The sequence below is a fragment of the Gorilla gorilla genome, chromosome 2 (assembly GCF_029281585.2).
Source record: "Gorilla gorilla gorilla isolate KB3781 chromosome 2, NHGRI_mGorGor1-v2.1_pri, whole genome shotgun sequence".
Taxonomy (NCBI): domain Eukaryota; kingdom Metazoa; phylum Chordata; class Mammalia; order Primates; family Hominidae; genus Gorilla; species Gorilla gorilla.
In genome coordinates, this window is record NC_086017.1 from 147,503,820 (window position 1) to 147,521,338 (window position 17,519).

At 42.1% G+C, this 17,519-nt stretch overlaps 1 protein-coding gene across 2 annotated transcripts in view; it reads left to right on the plus strand.

The window, feature by feature from the left end:
- The window catches only part of PCCB (propionyl-CoA carboxylase subunit beta), a 78,270-nt gene extending 65,779 nt beyond the window's left edge, over nucleotides 1–12,491 (plus strand). For both annotated transcript variants that reach the window (XM_019023982.4, XM_031009183.3), the window contains exons 11-15: nucleotides 9,126–9,233; nucleotides 9,478–9,578; nucleotides 9,957–10,055; nucleotides 11,081–11,180; nucleotides 12,227–12,491. In XM_019023982.4, the coding sequence (XP_018879527.4) occupies nucleotides 9,126–9,233; nucleotides 9,478–9,578; nucleotides 9,957–10,055; nucleotides 11,081–11,180; nucleotides 12,227–12,348 (530 nt within the window). In that variant the 3' untranslated portion in view covers nucleotides 12,349–12,491. The remainder of the gene's footprint in view (nucleotides 1–9,125; nucleotides 9,234–9,477; nucleotides 9,579–9,956; nucleotides 10,056–11,080; nucleotides 11,181–12,226) is intronic.
- Nucleotides 12,492–17,519: the final 5,028 nt, after the last annotated feature.

Here is a 17,519-nt window from a genome sequence, read left to right on the forward strand (position 1 = left end):
ATCATGAGCTCCATGAGGGCAGGGGTGGTGATGTCTTATTCACAGTAGTATCTCCAGTGCCTTCAACAGTGCCAGGCACATAGATGGTACGTGACAAGTTAATGGCATCTTACCATGTCTGTGCCCCACAGCTTTCTGGTGATATGGCCAGACCTGATTCGCAGCCAAGTGAGGGAGACTCTTCCATGGCTGTGCTCTGGGAGGGATTGGGAGTGCTGGGGTGGGGACTGTGAATACCACTTCTCTCCTCAATATTTTTCCTCTTAGATTTGTTTTGTATCCTTGTTTAGGAAGAATCTGTCTGTCTTCATGACCTAACCTCATCTTATTTCTGCCATGGAAATTTTTTATTGTCTTTAGAAAACTATTTTGGCTGGGCGTGGTGACTCACGCCTGTAATCCCAGCACTTTGGGAGGCCAAGGGGGGTGGATCACGAGTTCTGGAGTTAGAGACCATCCTAGCCAACATGGTGAAACCCTGTCTCTACTAAAAATACAAAAAATGAGCTGGGCGTGGTGGCACGTGCCTGTAGTCCCAGCTACTTGGGAGGCTGAGGCAGGAGAATTGCTTGAGCCGGGGAGGCGGAGGTTGTTGCAGTGAGCCGGGGATTGTGTCACTGCCCGGGAGGCAGAAGTTACAGTGAGCTGAGATCACGCCACTGCATGACAGAGTGACACTGTCCCCACCTCCCCAAAAAAAAATTTTTGTCATGGTAAAATATATATAACAAAATATGTCTGGCCCATTTAAAGTAGTGCAACCGCAGTGATTACATACAAAGTGTATGCAGTCATCACCACTGTTTCCAAACATTTTCATCTCCTCAGAGACTGTGAACCTGTTAAACAATAACTCACTATTTGTCTCAGCCTCCAGCCTTTGCTATTCTAAATCTACTTTCTCTCTCTATGAATTTGCCTATTTTAGATATTTCATATAAATGGAATCATACAGTGTTTGTCCTTTTATATCAGACTTATTTCACTTAGCATAATCAGGCTTATTTCATTTAGCAAGATTCATCCATATTGTAGCATATGTTAGAACTTCATTTATTTTTATGGCTGAATAATATTATGTTGCATGTATATACCACATTTTGATTGATTGTCCATTTGTCAGTGGACACCTGGGTTATTTCCACCTTTGGGTTACTGTGAATAATGCTGGAATAAACATTGATATATAAGTATCTGTTTGAACCTCAGTTTTCACTTTTTCTGGGTGTATACCCAGAAGCAAAATAACTGGGTTATGTGGTAATTCTAGGTTTAACTTTTTGGGGAAACACCATACTGTTTTCTACAGTGTCTGCACTATTTTACATTCCCACCAGCAATGTGCAAGGGTTCCAGTTTTTCCACATCCTTGCCAACACTTATTATTAATTTTTAAAAATAGTAATCCTCGTGGATGTGAAGTGAATGGAATTGTGTTTTTGATTTGCATTTCTCATCCACATTAGTCTTGGTGAACATCCTTTCATGTGCTTATTGGCCATTTGTATATCTTCTTTGGAAAAATGTCTATTCAAGTCCTTTTCCATTTTTTAATTTTGTGTGTTTTTTGTTGTTGAGTTGGAGTTCCTTGTATATTCTGTATATTAAACTCTTACATTTGACTTACAAGTATTTTCTTCTATTCTATAGGTTGTCCTTGCACTCTTTTGATCATGTCTTTTGATACACAAATTTTTTTTTTTTTTTTTTTGGGATGGAGTCTCGCGCTCTCTTGCTGTCTCAAGCCCGGGCTGGAGTGCAATGGTACGATCTCGGCTTATTGCAATCTCTGTGCCCTGAGTTTCAAGCCATTCTCTCACCTCAGCATCCCAAATAGCTGGGATTACAGGCATGTGCCACCATGCTGGGCTAATTTTTGTATTTTTAGTAGAGACGGGGTTTTGCCATGTTGGCCAGGCTGGTCTCGAACTCCTGACTTCAAGTGATCTGCCCACCTTGGCCTCCCAAAGTGCTAGGATTACAGGTGTGAACCACTGCACCTGGCTGAAAAGTTTTTAGTTTTGATTAAATCTGATTTCTGTATTTTTTCTTCTGTTGCATGTGCTTTTGTTGTCGTATATAAGAATTTAAATTCAAGGTGGTGAAGGTATGTTCCTGTTGTTTTTTTCCTGAGAGTATTATGGTTTTAGCCCTTACATTTAGCTTTTAATTTCGAGTTAATTTTATATGTATGGGATAGGAGTGCAACTTCATTCTTTTGCATGTGGAAATCCAGTTATTCCAGCACCGTTTGTTGAAGAGATTATTCTTTCCTCATTGAACAGGTGTGGCATGCTTGTGGGAAATCAACAGGCTGTGGGTGTATGAATTTGTTTCTGTATTCTTAACACTATTCTGTTGGTCTGTATGTCTATCCATATTCCAGTGTCACACTGTTTTGATTACTGTAGCTTTGTATATGTTTCGAAATTGGGAAGTGTGTCTTCCAACTTTGTTGTTGTTCTTAGGATTGTTTTAGGCATTTGGGGCCCTTTTAAATTCCATATGAATTTTGTTGGTGACTTTCCCATTTCTGCAAAAAAGGCTGTTGGAATTTTGATAGGGATGGTGTTGAATCAGTAGATTACTCTGAGTAGTATTGACACCTTGACAATATTGTCTTTCAATCCATGAACACAGAATGTCTTTCCATTTTTCTTCTTTTTTTATTTCTTTCAGCTGTGTTTTGTAGTTTTCAGAGTCCAAGCCTATCACCTCTTTGGTTAAATTTATTCCTAAATGTTTTATTCTTCTAGATGTCATGTACATGGAATTGCTTTCTCAATTTCTTTTTCGGATTGTTCATTGCTGCTGTATAGAAGCGCAACTACAAAACTGATTTTTGTTGATCTTGTAACTTGCAACTTTGCTGGGTTTATTAACTTTGTTAGCTTTTGTTTCAAAATTTATATTGCTACATTTTGTTTGATTGTTGGTCTGTGGACATGGGGTATTTCCACCTTTTAGTTGTGAATAATGCTGGTGAATATTGTGAATATTATGATAGTTGATGAATTTGTTCATTAGCCCTCTTGTGGATTTGCTGGGATTTTCTATATATAGGATCATATTTTCTGCAAATAGAGATAGTTTTACTTCTTCCTTTCCAATTTGGGTGCCTTTTATTTTTCTTGTCTAATTGCTCTGGCAAGAATTTCTTGTACATTGTTGAATTGCAGTGGTGAAAGTGGGCATGGTTGTCTTGTTCCTCATGTTAAGGGAGGAAAACCTAATCTTTCATTATTGTATGATGTTAGCTGTGGGTTTTTCATAAATGCCCTTTATAATATGGAGGAAGTTTCCATCTGTTCATGATTTTCTTTGTTTTATCATGAAAGGATGTTGGATTTTGTCAAATGCCTTTTTTGTGTCAATTGAGATGATCATGTGGTTTTTGTCCTTCCTTTTGTTAACATGGTGTATTATGTTGATTTTCTTATGTTGAACTGCCTTTGCATTCCTGGAATAAATCCCACTGGATCACAGTGTATAACCTCTTTAAAAAAATAGACTTATAGAACAGTTACAGGTTTGCAGCAAAATTGAATGGAAAGTACATAGAATTCCTGTACACCTTCTGCTCCCACATGCACACATGCACAGCCTCCATATGTCCAAAATCCTGCACAAGAGCAGTATATTTGAGGTTAATGGTTGTATTAATCTGTTTCCACACTGCTATAAAGACACCACCCAAGCCTGGGTATTCTATAAAGGAAAGAGGTTTAATTGACTCACAGTTCCATATGGCTGGGAAGGCGTCAGGAAACTTACAATCATGGTGGAAGGCAAAGTGGAAGCAGACGTTCTTCACATGGCAGCAGGAGAGAGAAGTGCAGGCAGGGGAAATGCCAGATGTTTATAAAACCATCAGATCTCGTGAGAACTCACACACTATCACGAGAACAGGATGAGGAAAACCACCCCCATGATCCAATCACCTCCCTCCCTTGACACATGGTCCCTCCCTCAACACATGGGGATTACAAGTTCCTCTCTCAACACATGGGTATTACAATTTGAGGTGAGATTTGGGTGGGCACACAGAGCTATCCCATACCAATAGTATTTTGTTTTAAATTTCAAATTCTACTGGTTTATTGCCAATATATAGGAAAGTAATTGATTTTTGTATATTAGCTTTTTATCCTGCAACCTTGCTATATTATTAGTTCCAGCAGTTATTTTTTGGTCACTTCTTTCAGATTTTCTATATGGACAATTTTGTCATCTGCGAACAAAGACAGTTTGATTTCTTCCTTCTCAATGTGTATACGTTTTATTTTCTTGTCTTCCTGCATTAGCCAGGATTTCCAGTACAATATTGAAAGATAGTGGTGAGGGGATATTTGGTCTTAGCAGGAAAACTTCTAGTTTCTTACAAGTAAGTGTGATGTTAGTTGTAGGTTTTTCATAGATGTTCTTTATAAAGTTGAAGAAATTCCCCTCTATACCTAGTTTATTGAGAGTTTTTGTCATGAATGTATTTTGGATTTTGTTACATGCTTTTTTTGTATTCATATGATCATGTGATTTTTCTTCTTTAGACTGTTGATATGATAGATTACATTAATTGATTTTTGACTGTTGAACTAAACTCACATACCTGAGAAAATCCCACCTGGTTTTGATATGTAATTCTTTTTATGCATTGTTGGATTTGGTCTGCTAATATTTTGTTGAGGATTTTTTCATATATGTTTATGAGCAATATTGAGATACAGTTTTCTTGCAATGTCTTTGTCTGGTTTTGGTATCAGAGTGATGCTGGACTCATAGAATGAGTTAGAAAGTATTCTTTCTGCTTCTGTTTTCTGGAAAAGATTGTAGAGAACTGGTATTAGTATCTTCCTTAAATGTATGGTAGAATTCCCTAGTTGAAACCTGGGCTTTATTTGCTTTTTAAATTATGTAGGAAATAAAAAGTGGAGTTAGAAACCAAAATACTCAAATCCTGGTTTTTATATTTGCCCATGTAGTCATCTTTACTTGAGATATTTATTTCCTAATGTAGCTTTGTGATACCGTCTAGTGTTCTTTTCTTTTAACCTGAAGGGCTTCCTTTAGCATTTTTCTGTGGAGTAGGCTGGTTGGTACTGAGGGCCTCAGCTTTTGTTTATCTGAAAATGTCTTAATTCTTAAATTTTCTCTCATTTTTGAAGGACAGTTTGCCAGATATAGAATTCTTGGTTGACACTTTTATTCTTTTAGCATTTTAAATATGTTATCCTGCTGTCTCTGGCTTTCAGAGTTTCTGCTGAGAAATCACTGGATAATCCTAATGAGGATTTCTTGTAAATGATGAGTTTTTTGTTTTTTTTTTTTGCTGCTTGTAAGATTCTGTTTTGTCTTTCAGTAATTTGACTATAATATGTCTCAGTGTGGGTCTCTGAATGTATTCTTCTTAGAGTTAGTTGAGTTTCTTATATTTCTAGTTTCACATCTTGCATCAAACTTGGGAAGTTTTCGGACATTATTTCATCAGATTATCTCCTTGCCACTTTCTCTCAGTCTTCTCCTGGTGCTCTTATCCTGTGTATGTTGGTTCACATGTTGGTGTCCCACAGGTCCCTTAGGTTCTGCTCATTTAATTTTTTTATTTTCTCCGCAGAGTAATTTCAATTGTTTTATCTTCATATTCTCTGATCTTTCTTCTGCCTGCTCAGATCTCCTATTGAATCCTTGTAGTGAATTTTTCATTTCATTTATTGTACTTTTCAGCTCCAGAATTTTTCATTATTTTCCTGATTTCCTTTAGTTCTTTGTCCATGTTTTCCTTTACCTCTTTGAATATATTTAAGACTAGTTTAGGCCGGGCATGGTGGCTCCTGCCTGTAATCCCAGCACTTTGGGAGGCCAAGGTGGGCAGATCACCTGAGGTCAAGAGTTCAAGACCAACCTAGCCAATGTGGTGAAACCCTGTCCCTACTAAAAATACAAAAAATGAGCCGGACGTGGCAGAGGGTGCCTGTAGTCCCAGCTACTTACGAGGCCGAGGCAGGAGAATCACATGAACCTGGGAGGCAGAGGTTGCAGTGAGCTGAGATGGCGCCATTGCATTCCAGCCTGGGTGACAAGAAGTGGAACTCCATCTCAAAAACAAAACAAAACAAAACATCTCAAAAAAAAAAAACCCACTAGTAGTGTTTTATAGTCTTTTTCTAGTAAGTTCAGTGTCTATGCTTACTTAGGGATAGTTTTTTCATTTTATACCTTGTGATTTTTTTAATTGAAAATGGGGTATTTATACATTATAATGTGGTAATGCTGGCAGTCAAATTTTCCTCTTTTCCCAAGCTTTGTTTTTTTTTTTTTTTTGGATATTTAATGTCATATATGTTTGCCTAGTGTCTTTTTGCAATGACTTTTCCAGAGACTGTATATTTTTTGTCATTTGTGGTCACTGAAGTCCCTGTTTCTTTTTATTGTTTCTTTCTTTCTTTTGAGACACGGTCTTGCTCTGTTGCCTGGGCTGGTCTTGAACTCCTGTCCTTAAGAGATTCTCCCAAAGTAGCCTCCCACAGTGTTAGGATTACAGGTGTGAGCCACCATGCCCAGCCTGTTTCTTAACTTGTATATTTGACAGAAATTTTCTTGAACACCAGGAACTAAAACCAAGAAACAACAAACAAGAAAACTCCTGGTCTTGAAATTGTCTCTGTGTTGGGGCTCTCCTTTGATGCTTAGCCAAACTTGAACTAAGGTTTGAGATCAGCTCAAGGTTAAAGGTTAAGGTTTTCCCTGGTCTTTTATTTTGTAATAGTGTTTTCATTTTCATTCAACTTCTTTTCTTATTTCCCCTCTCAGATCTTTTCTGATCGTGTATCTCATCCTAGGCATACATGTGTCTTTCTGAGTTCTCCCTATTCACAGGTGCTTTTGAATGCACTAATTTCCTAAAGACACTCTCTCCTTGTTTTTTTTTTTCTCCCATATCTTAGGTGGTTTCAACAGTAATCTTTTGCCCAGACATCTGCAGGTTGTTCCTCTACCTTACCATGATTTAGAGAAATGCCTGCTACATTTCCAGCCTGGATAAGTTCTGAGTTAGGTGAAACAGAGTTGTGTTCCTTGTGTCAGTCCTTCAGGCAGCCCACAGACAGGTTAGAGCAGACTTATGCGGAAATTTGTGAATGAGGTCTGCTCTGCTTCCTCCAGAACCAGGGAGGAAATGGGACAAGTGTAATTAAAAAGCCACAGAGCTTTCATACCATTTTATTTTTTTGAGACAGAGTCTCACTCTGTCACCTAGTCTGGAGTGCAGTGGCATGATCTTGGCTCACTGCAACCTCCTTCTCCCAGGTTCAAGCAATTCTCCTGCCTCAGCCTCTGAGGTAGATGGGATTACAGGTGTGCACCACGCTCGGCTAATTTTTGTATTTTTACTAGAGACAGGGTTTTGCCATGTTGGCCAGGCTGGTCTTGAACTCCTGACCTCAGGTGATCCGCCCACCTTGGCCTCCCAAAATGATGGGATTACAGGTGTGAGCCACCATATCTGGCCATTTTTTTTTTGTTCTTTTAGAGACAGAGTGTCACTATGTTGCCCAGGCAGGTCTGAAACTCCTGGGCTTAAGCAGTCCTCCATTTTGGCCTCCTGAGTAGCTGGGACTACATTGTCTTTTTATTGTTGATTTCTAGGGCCTGGCTTGTGACTTGCCTATTTATTTCCTTTCCTTTCCTTTTTTTTTTTTTTTTAAATTTGAGATGGAGTCTCACTCTGTTGCCTAGAGTGGTGGTGCAATCTTGGCTCACTGCAACCTCTGCCTCCTGGGTTCAAGTGATTCTCCTTCCTCAAGCCTTCTGAGTAGCTGGGAGTACAGGTGCCTGCAACCACGCCTGGCTAATTTTTGTATTTTTTAGTAGAGATGAGGTTTCACCATGTTGGCCAGGCTGGTCTTGAACTCCTGACCTCAAGTGGTCTGCCTGCCCGACCTCCCAAAGTGCTGGGATTACAGGTGTGAGCCACTGTGCTGGGCCATGTTTTTATTCATGAATGGATATTAAATTTTTTCAGGTGTTTTCTCTACATCTATTGAGATGTTCATATAGTTTTTTTCCTTTATTTAATAATTTCATTAGTTTTCACATGCTGAAATCAACCTTGAATTCTTGGGATAAACCCCACTTGGACATGATGTATTACTGTTTTTTTGAGATGGAGTGTCGCTCTGTTGCCCGGGCTGGAGTGCAGTGGCATGATTTTGGCTCACTGCAAGCTCCGCCTCCCGGGTTCACACCATTCTCCTGCCTCAGCCTCCCAAGTAGCTGGGACTACAGGTACCCGCCACCACACCCGGCTAATTTTTGTATATTTAGTAGAGACAGGGTTTCACCTTGTCAGCCAGGATGATCTCGATCTCTTGACCTCGTGATCTGCCCACCTCGGCCTCCCAAAGTGCTGGGATTACGGTCATGAGCCACCGCGCCCGGCCTACTGTTTTTGTATATATTGCTGGACTTCATAATGTGCTTTACTTAAAAAGTAAAAATTTTTCATGTATGTTTTTGGTCTGTATTCTTTTCTGATGATGTCCTTGTTTTGCTTTGGTATTGGGGTAATACTGGTCTCATAGAATTAAGTTGGAAACTCTTCTAGGAGGTGAGATTTACTAGTAATTGAGCTCCTACTCTGTGCTGCTTTATAGATTACATTTCCTTTACTCCTTAGAACTATGCTAGGAGGCAGTATCATCCCTACTTTGCAGGTAAGGAACCTTAGGTCAAAAGGCAAAGTAATTTCTCGGGGGCACGTTGCCATCATCAGTGGAGCCAGAATCTGATTGGAAGCTCTGAGGACTCTCTAAGACCAGCCCTTGAATGCTGCCTCCCACTGATGGCTCCCTGCGGCAAGGCCGGCTGTGTCTCAGCTGGCGGCAGCCCTTTGGTCTGTAGTGAGTCTATAGTAGTCTAGTTCTGGGCCTCTTTGGCCAGTGACAGACAGGTGGATTCTTCATCTTCCCTGTTTCCTGGAGTTTGAGGGGTCCCTGTTACCATTCTGCAACAAAGAAGTGTTGGTGCCTCCACAGAAACCAGCTTTGGATGGCTGCTGAGGACAAATCCCCATTGTGGATAGAACTGGGAATTGCCTGGATACTCAGTATGGATAATCTCTCTCTTTCTAGGATGCTTGGATATTAATTCATCTGTGAAAGGGGCTCGTTTTGTCAGATTCTGTGATGCATTCAATATTCCACTCATCACTTTTGTTGATGTCCCTGGCTTTCTACCTGGTAAGTTTTTGACAGAGTGGGGGCTAGGAGAGTTGCCTTTCCCAGTAAGGTGCCCACTTTATTTGGAGATCTTCTTGCAGAACTCCCCGAGGACTTGTGACTTCTCCATGTATTCTGGGTGTCCAGAAGATAGGGCTGCGTAAGGAATGGCCCTCTCCAGAGGTGGGAAAGACCTCACAGCTGAGAGTGGCAGGATAACCATGTGAGGACTTGTGGGTATCTAGTAACTCTTCCTCATGTCTAGGCACAGCACAGGAATACGGGGGCATCATCCGGCATGGTGCCAAGCTTCTCTACGCATTTGCTGAGGCAACTGTACCCAAAGTCACAGTCATCACCAGGAAGGTGAGGACCTCATGTTGGAGGCCATGACCCTGCTCACTTTCCTACAGCATAGCCGTGGTGGGAGGTCTGGCAGAGTTTTACCAGGGCTGGAAGGAGTACACCTTGCTCATCCTTAAAAAGATCTCTTGAGGATGTTGTTCCCAGCCCCGCAGAAATGTCTGTGCTTTTTTAACACAGGGGAACTGAAGGCAGCAGTGGGAAAAAGCCAGAAAAGATAATGAGCATTAACTTTGAAAGGTCTTACAGACCATGGGCCTTCAGGAGCCCAGTAGGGCTATTCTTGTTCTTTGTCCCAATTTTACCTGGTTTCCTGGGGTCTTTCAGGGACATGATCTGGCTGTCTCAGGCTCTAACATTCAGCATTTGTATCTGTTTTAGGCCTATGGAGGTGCCTATGATGTCATGAGCTCTAAGCACCTTTGTGGTGATACCAACTATGCCTGGCCCACCGCAGAGATTGCAGTCATGGGAGCAAAGGTGAGGGCCTCTTGCTTTTCCCTTTCTGGGTCCAAGGACTCGACTCTACCAGCGAGAGCTCAAGGCATAGCTGGGAAATGTTGGAGAGAGGCCAGGGCCCCTAGGTTGAGCCAGGACTGAGGTGAATGGGACCTAGACCTTGGTAAGTCTCCCTCTTGGGGCTCCAGAGACAGCTCTGCCTCCTGTCCTGTACCCTTTCTTCAGGCCCACGCTGGTGTCTTCATGCCAAGGTGGGTGGGGCAGGTGAAAGGAAAGTGAGAGGGGTCCAGGGTGGTTTTGAGATTGTAAGTAAAGGGGGCAAAGGGTTGAGTCAACTGAAGTCACTTTCAGAAGTATTGGACATTCTCCCAACTCCACCTCAGCTTCCAGGGAGGGCCCCAGAGCTACTCTTTTAAGCTCATAAGAAGCTAAACTGTAGGTCCGACCCTAGTGACGTTGGACAAGGTACTTCCTATTGCTTGACCTATTCCTCACTCCTCCCTGCTTTGAAGTAGCTATTGTGGTCGAATCAGATAACTTGCAGGTCCCCTAGAGTTGACTTATAGGTGCTCTGACTTGAAGGCCAATCCTTCTAATTTCTGGTTCAGTCTGGTCGCCTCTGGCCACCGAATTGTATACTCAGGTCTTAGGGTACCGAAAAAGGGAAATAGTGCATTTAATTCCCCTTGATACAAGACCATGGATTTAATAATGGAAAACAGGGCTAACATCTTTGGCTCAAAGAAGTATGATGAGTGCAAATGGAGATGGTAGAATGGACTCTGGGGAGAGAAGCTATTGGCTTTTGCCTGACTGCCCCTTATTGGGGCCACAGGGAAGCATCACATCCCATCATGCAGCCCCTTGTGTCATGATGGTCAGCCCCAGGCAGTTCCTCCCTCTATGCTATGGCCTTTAGAGATGGCACTTCCCCCCAGTACACTGATTTACCAAGAAATTTGCACCCACACACAGTGATAATGAGTTGAAGGAGATCTGTCCAGGTTGGGACGACCAAAGACGTTCATGAACTCCTCTAATCACAGGGCGCTGTGGAGATCATCTTCAAAGGGCATGAGAATGTGGAAGCTGCTCAGGCAGAGTACATCGAGAAGTTTGCCAACCCTTTCCCTGCAGCAGTGCGAGGTAGGGGACTGTGGTGAAGAGGGCAGCTTTGTTTGTTTGGTCAACTTGCTCATTCTTTCTCTACAGAAATTGTCACATAACTGCCTTTTTGCCTTTGCAGTCTAATCTGTTGACTAGTGAGGGCTGGGACTGTCCCTGGGCAGTCATCACTTGGACTAAGGACCGTGGGACAGGCTGCTTTGGTAACCACAATTAAAACAACATTGCCAAAGTGTATTAAATTTCTAGGTGTTGTTCCAGTTGTCTAGTGCTGTGCAGAAATTCACCCTATAACTCAGCAGCTTAAACTAACCACCGTTTCCCCCACTGCTTATGGTTCTGTGGGGTCCACAATTTGGTCTGGGCCCAGCTGAGTGGTTCTTGTGCTGGTCTTGCCTGGGATCACCCACACAGGTATAGTCATTCTGTGGCTTGACTGGGGCTTGACAGTCCAAAATGGCGTCACTTACTTGGTAGTTGCTGTTAGCTAGACTCACTCCCCACGTGGCCTCTCACCCTTGAGGAGGCTAGTCCAGGCTTCCTTACATGGTGTCCCGAGAGTAGCAAGGGGGCAAAGGGAAACTGAGGCCTAGATTTGGAAGTTGCACAGTGTCATTTTTGCCACATTTTATAGGCCAAGAAAACTCACAAGGTTAAGCGAAGGAATACAAATCCACCTCTTGAAGAGAGAAGTGGTAAAGTCACATTGCAGGACTTGTGTACAAGGATGAATTGTTATAGCCATTTTTGAAAACCTAGATGTATTTTCTTTATTTCCTATTGAATTCATTGTGGCAGGATGGAGGCATTGGAGCAAGCAGGGTATAGGGAGGGTGTCCGATTTTCCTTTTCTTGCCAAGTGCTCCTAGGCCAGAAGTTGGGGACCTGTCAGAACAGGCCAGCTCCTGGGATACAAGGGGGGATTCACAGGGCCTACCATCTCTGTATCAGGTTGGGCACTGCTTATACTGCTGGCCCCAGGGATGGTGCCCAGGCTGAGCAGAAGGTTGAGGGGTGGCATCATCTCGGGATGCAGATGATCCACTCCCTTTTCTGTGCTTCACCAGGGTTTGTGGATGACATCATCCAACCTTCTTCCACACGTGCCCGAATCTGCTGTGACCTGGATGTCTTGGCCAGCAAGAAGGTACAACGTCCTTGGAGAAAACATGCAAATATTCCATTGTAAACAAATCAAAGGAAAAGAAACCAAGAACTGAATTACTGTCTGCCCATTCACATCCCATTCCTGCCTTTTGCAATCATGAAACCTGGGAATCCAAATAGTTGGATAACTTAGAATAACTAAGTTTATTAAATTCTAGAAAGATCTCTTTTGTGCCTTACTGTAAAATTATTTACTTTTTAAAACATTTTAAGTTGTATTTTTTGAGCATAAATTCGATTTTTTTCAGGTGGAAATCTGAAAAATCAATACAACTAGAAAGAAAAATAGTACACAGTGTTATCATCTAGAGCTGATTTTTATTTCACACCTCTGGGTATTGTTCTTTTTCCTCTCGAGTTAGTTTTTTTATCCATAGGTGAGATATATAATAAGTTTTTAAGGCAAAGTATTTCTTAGGCTTAAGTTTCCTTATTTTAAAAATAGGGATAATATGCCCTATCTATCTCCTAATTCCTCCATGAATTGAGGATTAAATGTGATGTTTGCAATTGTGGTATATGTGTTTAGCAGTATAGATGCTCAATAAGGCATAGCACCCTATGTTGACTCAGGTTATTTCCAGAAATGTGTTCTTAAAATTAAAAAAAAACTTGCGAAAATTTTCAAGCCGATAGAAATGTTGCAAGAATTGTATTGTATCCACTTCACCTAGATTCTCGTTGGTAACATTTTCTCCATTTGCTTTATTTCTTCCATACGTAGATATATCTAATAATATATAATATGCATATAAGATATCTAATTATATAATTATATTAATATAATTAATGTATAATTATATCTAACATGATTATATATAATTATATATTTATATTATGTATTTATACATTATATAATTATATAATTGCATAACATATACAATATAATTATTTAATTGACCCCTTTGAAAGTCAGTTGCAGATTCGTGACCCCGTGTTCCTAGAAACTTGTATCTCCTAGGAACAAGGTCCTTTGTCTTACATAGTCTGTCGTTCATGACGTTGACATTTTTGAGGAAAGCTTACTTGCTGGTTATTTGGTAGAGTGTCCTTCAGTTTGGGATGTCTGTTTCCTGAGGTTTAGATTCAGATAAGACTGACACATATTCCTTTCAGTGCGTCACATTAGTAAGCACATTATGTCAGTTTTTCCTGCTGTTGGTAACTGATTCTGATCACATGGTTAAGGTCGTGGCTGCAAAGGTTTTTCCATGGTAGTTACCATTTTCTCTTTGTAACTGATAACTAATTTGTGGGGTATTATTTAATCTTGTCTGTCAATAAACTTTCACCTGGGCCAGGCGCAGTGGCTCATGCCTGTAATCCCAGCCCTTTGGGAGGCCAAAGTGGGCAGATCACCTTAGGTCAGGAGTTCGAGACCATCCTGGCCAACATGGTGAAACCCCATCTCTACTAAAAATACAAAAATTAGCCGGATGTGGAGGCACACGCCCAGCTACTCAGGAGGCTGAGGCAGGAGAATCGCTTGAACCTGGGAGGCGGAGGTTGCAGTGAGCCGAGATCACACCACTGCGCTCCAGCCTGGGTGACAAAGCTAGATTCTGTCTCAAAAAATTAAATAAATAAACTTTCACCCAATAATTCTAGTATTCATTGATTTTTGCCTCAATCAGTGATTCTGCATTGATTATAAAATGTTGAGTTTCTGACTCTCTCATATTTATTAGTTGGAACTCTAGGTAAGGAAGGGAGCTTTCTTTTCTCCTGTTTTTGTTTTCTTAGTATCATTTTGGACTTATTTTATTTTATTTATTTATTTTTTTGAGAAGGAGTCTCGCTGTCGCCAGGCTGGAGTGTGGTGGCGCAATCTTGACTCACTGCAACCTCTGCCTCCCAGGTTCAAGCAATTCTCCTGCCTCAGCCTCCCGAGTAGCTGGGACTACAGGTGTGCGCCACCATGCCCAGCTAATTTTTGTAATTTTAGTAGAGACGGGGTTTCACCATATTGGCCAGGATGGTCTCGATCTCTTGATTTCGTGATCTGCCCGCCTCAGCCTCCCAAAGTGCTTTTAATATATCCCACTGATTTTTTTAGTATTTCCTTATTTTCTGACAAGATAATGCTCTAGGCTTATCTTGTATTTTTCTTGCCCAGCCCAGGAATCAGCAGTTTCTCCAAGGAGTTTCTTTAATAGGTATGTAGCAGTAGTATATAGTAGTTTCTTAGTTTCTTTTAGTAGGTATGTCATTTAGAAGCTAAAATTGGCACTAGGTATTCACACTGATACTGGATATCATTGCTTTGAGGCATTTCAGCAGACAGAACTAGGAAAATTTATGCAAATAAGTGTGTGTGTATATATGTGGGACACATGTATATATGAATACATATTTGTCATACTTTTAAATCATGAGTTCATACTGAAACTTTTAATCCAACACCATGGGTGCTTCTTTGCCTTCCCCCATTCTGTATTGTCTCTCTTACCACAGCAGTAATAACCCTGGCTCCCATTATTCTCAATATATTTCACTCATTTGCTCAGTGCTACCATAAATACAAGTTTCAGAATCACTACAGCTCTATCAACAATAAACCTTCTAAAGTTCACGACTTCTTTGTAGTTCATTTTGTCTTTAAACTGAAGATACATGGTTAAGTTACCTGAATTAGTAACTGAGTGGTTATCAATATGAATTAGTCCTTTTTGTTTGTAAACCACTTTAAAGCCTTTCCTCCTACACTGTTGACTTGATTTTTACCAAGTTAAAACCTTAATAGTTTTACCAGAACTGGAGATTAAGTTTGAGCAGAAGGACCAACCATGGAGTGCTGATCCAAGATGCCCCCCCCCCCCACCCCAGGTATCCTCTCTGGTGAAACCCCAGGGCCCTCCCACTACTGATGGCTTTCCCTTGGCTCCAGAGATCTGTAAGCACTGCTTGGACAGTGAATCATTATTTCAAGGTCAACTTAATGTGTGACTGTTTATTCTCCACTTTTCCCATTTCAAAAATATTTTCCCCTACCCCCATTCCCAGTAGCCCTTAAGAGTCATTCTTTTTTTTTTTTTCTTAAAGCATCTTTCCACTCTCCTTCAGTCACCAATCCTAGTTGGGCTCTGAGGACTTTTGCAGCAGTCTCTTCACTGATCTCTGTGGCCTCCCACTGAGCTGGAAATCCTGTTCTCAGCTACCATACTAACTCCAGATCCAGATTTTGTTGCATTCCTCTGCTCCAGTGCCACTTCCAGAGCTCCCTGTTCTCCAGAGTGAGTCCTTAGCCCACGTAGGTGGTCCTGGACAGTCTGTCCCTCCCTTGCTTGCCTAGTGAGTTTTCTGAGCCCACAGTTCTTGTTTTCGTGATCTCTGCTATGGTCCATAAAAGAGTACATACAAGCTCTTTTTTTTCTTTTCGGAGGTAAGAGTCCAAGAAGTGTTTCACCAGGTTGTGCAATCTGGACACCGAGATGGTAGAGGGGCTGTAAGATGGTAGAGGAACCAGCTCAAGAGAGCAGCTGGGCTAGCAGCTTTACGGAAGCCTTGGATGATGGGGAAACTCCCGTACAGAAACTCAGCTGGTCAAAGAAACTCAAAGCCACAAGACCTTGGAAGCTTTGTCAAGTGGACCAGCCTCTATGGACCACGGAATACCTTGAGAGTAATGACAGTTGAGTGTTCTCTTGGCTGTTGTGTGGGAATGCCTTTCCCAGCTGGTGCCCTCACCTTAAAGGGAAAAAGAAAATACACTGAATTTTGTAAATGGGAAATACTTGGGTCCACTGAGCTGATAGCTGACAAGTGTCTGTCTTTAAACTGAGAGCAGATAATATGATGAGCTGTGGTGTAGGAAGCACTGCTAGGGTCTTGCTGGTCCTGCCCCGCCTTATGTTAATCCAGTTCCTCCTGAGCTACACAGCTAACAAGTGGTGAAGCTGGGATTTGAACTCAGATGGGTTTGACCCCAGCCAAGCCTGTGTTCTGATCATTTCAAAGTACTGCCACTCAGCTGATGAGGAAGGTGAGATGGACTTCTAAGGGTTGGCCTAAGAGTAGGGGTGAGGGAGGTTGGTGGTCTGTTCCCCTGGGCTTGTCTTAACCCAGAAAGCTACTACATTTAGACAGCTTTCCTATCTCCCGCATCAATCTCTTGCAAAGCAGTACCAACAGATGGCCAGTCATCTTTTTGAGTTGCTAGAGTAATGGGGAGCACATCCACAATACACCCTTCTAATGCTTGTTAGAAAGTGCTTTTGTTGCAAAGTTCTTCTAGCTTCTTTTTTTGACCCTGTCTTGGTCTCCCCAGCCCAACTTTCTGCCTCTGGTTGCACTGATACTTTGTCCTGGTGCTGGTGCTTAAGATGTGGTCTGCTCAGCCAAAGAAGTCTGTGAAGGATACTCACCCACATGTGGAGTTGATGAATCAGCCCTCTTCACCTATTCAACATATGTGACTGTTTTGTCTTTCTGGTTCCAAAGGATTTCTGGAGAGCTATGACTTTACCCTTTTAGAACTATTGGTCCTCATACTCTGTGCACCTCTGATGTCAGCATGGGATTTCTACAATTCCAAGCAGGAGTTGCAGCCACTTGATAGGCAGTGCCTCAGTCTGGGGCCTCTGTGGAATCCAGCTGGCATATTCCAGCCAATGTGGCAGCCTCAATAGTTAAGTTTTGACCATGTCCCTACTGTCCTGGGTGGTGAAAATACTCCCTTTATGTGTCCTTGGGAGCAGAAAGATGCTCTTCAAAAAGTGGTGCCTGATGGAGATCTCCACAGAACAAGACACTCAGAAGGGCAGGGATAGAATCTTACCTGAGCTTGGTCTAGTATGAAAAGCCTAAGGCTGGGTGCGGTGGCCCATGCCTGTAATCCCAGCACTTTGGGAGGCCAAGGCAGGCGGATTGCTTGAGCTCAGGAGTTCATGACCAGCCTGGGCAACAACACGGTGAAAGCCTGTCTCTACTAAAAATACAAAACTTAGCTGGGCGTGGTGGTGGGTGCCTGTAATTCCAGCTACTTGAGAGCCTGAGGCAGGAGAATCTCTTGAACCCCAGAGGCGGAGGTTGCTGTGAGCTGAGATCACACCATTGTACTCCAGCCTGGGTGACAGACCGAGACCCTGTCTTCACTTACCGCCCCCCCCCCCCCAAGAAAAGCCAAGCCTGAGTGGCATCAAACCTTTGTTTCCCATGAAAATACTAGTCCCTGCTTGATGGACTGTTACCTGG